This window comes from Anoplophora glabripennis, unplaced genomic scaffold (assembly GCF_000390285.2).
Source record: "Anoplophora glabripennis isolate ALB-LARVAE unplaced genomic scaffold, Agla_2.0 scaffold1382, whole genome shotgun sequence".
Lineage (NCBI taxonomy): Eukaryota > Metazoa > Arthropoda > Insecta > Coleoptera > Cerambycidae > Anoplophora > Anoplophora glabripennis.
The window spans coordinates 1-1,472 of NW_019417460.1; the positions used below are offsets into that span (position 1 = coordinate 1).

The 1,472-nt window shown below is 32.0% G+C and overlaps 1 protein-coding gene across 1 annotated transcript; it reads right to left on the reverse strand.

The window, feature by feature from the left end:
- Positions 1 to 855: 855 nt before the first annotated feature.
- Positions 856 to 1,084, reverse strand: LOC111692356 (tetratricopeptide repeat protein 37-like; the record flags this gene model as incomplete). Its single annotated transcript, XM_023456323.1, has 1 exon — positions 856 to 1,084. A coding segment is annotated over exon 1 (203 nt), but the record flags the coding sequence as incomplete, so codon positions are not given.
- Positions 1,085 to 1,472: the final 388 nt, after the last annotated feature.

Sequence of the window (1,472 nt, forward strand, 5' to 3'; positions counted from 1 at the left end):
TACTTGTCACTTGGTTTAGTTTAGTGCATTAAAGTAGTCGTCGCTAGAGAGCAGCACTTCCTTAACTATATTTTTGCTTTGCCCGAAACTATACACTATATTATATAGATTTATACATTGAGAGTTGCAAACTTTACTCGAGATACAAAAAACCTCGTGCGATTCGCTTTTAAGTAAAAAGCGAGATGTGTACATGTCGAAACCACTTGAGACCGAGATATAGGACTAGCTACGCTAGGGTAAGTCTGTACGCCAATCCATTGTTTCTCGGAAACGGCTATAACTACAAAATCGGGCTTAGTGTTAAAAATCAGCTACAAATTAGCAACAAAATATGCTACAACTTGATCATCCCTATCTGATATTTTTATCGATTGGACGTTTTTCAGGACGTTAGGGGTGCATTTAAAAAAGTACTGCCTAATTAACAAAGATGTGCTTCCCTGCCATAATTTCATGCAGTGTGATAGAAATTTAATGCCGAATTTAGTCAACTTTAAACCATCTTAACTTATTTTTTTTAATGGAACACCCTGTATATTTTTGCGCAACCTGATGAATTTTGTTCCCTTTCGAATGGTATAATTCCCTATCCCCCTTCTGGCAGTCAACGAGTATCGCATAATTTCTCGAGAGGATGGCTGTCAAATTTTTAGTGAACCTTCAAACAAGCACCCTAATCTGTCACAAGTTTATTGTTGTCAAATTAACACATACAGTGAATGTTTATTTGAGTATTATTTATTGTTAAAGAATGGAAAACGTTAACATTTATTCAAATGCTGACATTCTAAATTTATTATTTATTCATGGATTGTCACAAGATAATAAATAGGACTTGCAAAAATTACTTACCTTTCCAAAGATAAAACTGAACTGTACAATTTAATCAATTCTTGTTTTGCTTTCATGGAATCAATTTTTTCATAATAATTTATTAAGCCATTCCATGCTAGAGGATTGGAAGGGTTACTTTCAATAGCTCTCTGAAATGCTTTAGGAGCTTGTTCAGGTGGTCCCAGTTCTTGAAGCGATAATCCCAAAAATATTAAAGCCATATAATTGCCCTTATCTTCTTTTAGAATTGCCTGGATTATAAAACAAACATATTTTTATTGAAATAAAACTAAAATAATCAAGTTTATTTTATATTGGATATTAAGCCTGCCAAATTTTAATGATGATGATTCTACGTCACAAATCAATAAAAAAATGTGTCGGGAAACACTTCATTTTAGAGATAGTGTTGAAATTAAAAAAAATGTCACCATTATTTTTTTCTTAAATTGCTTGTTAATCATCGTTAATGAACTAATTATGTGCAACACTTTTCTGAGTTGCTATTCAAATTTATCTAACCAGTGAATCAGAAGGTACTGGAAAACACTGTTCGGAACTTTAAAATTTCAACTTCACTGAATATTTTGGAAATTGAATAACTATGTTTAATTTGAGTTGGTATTTCTAACAAA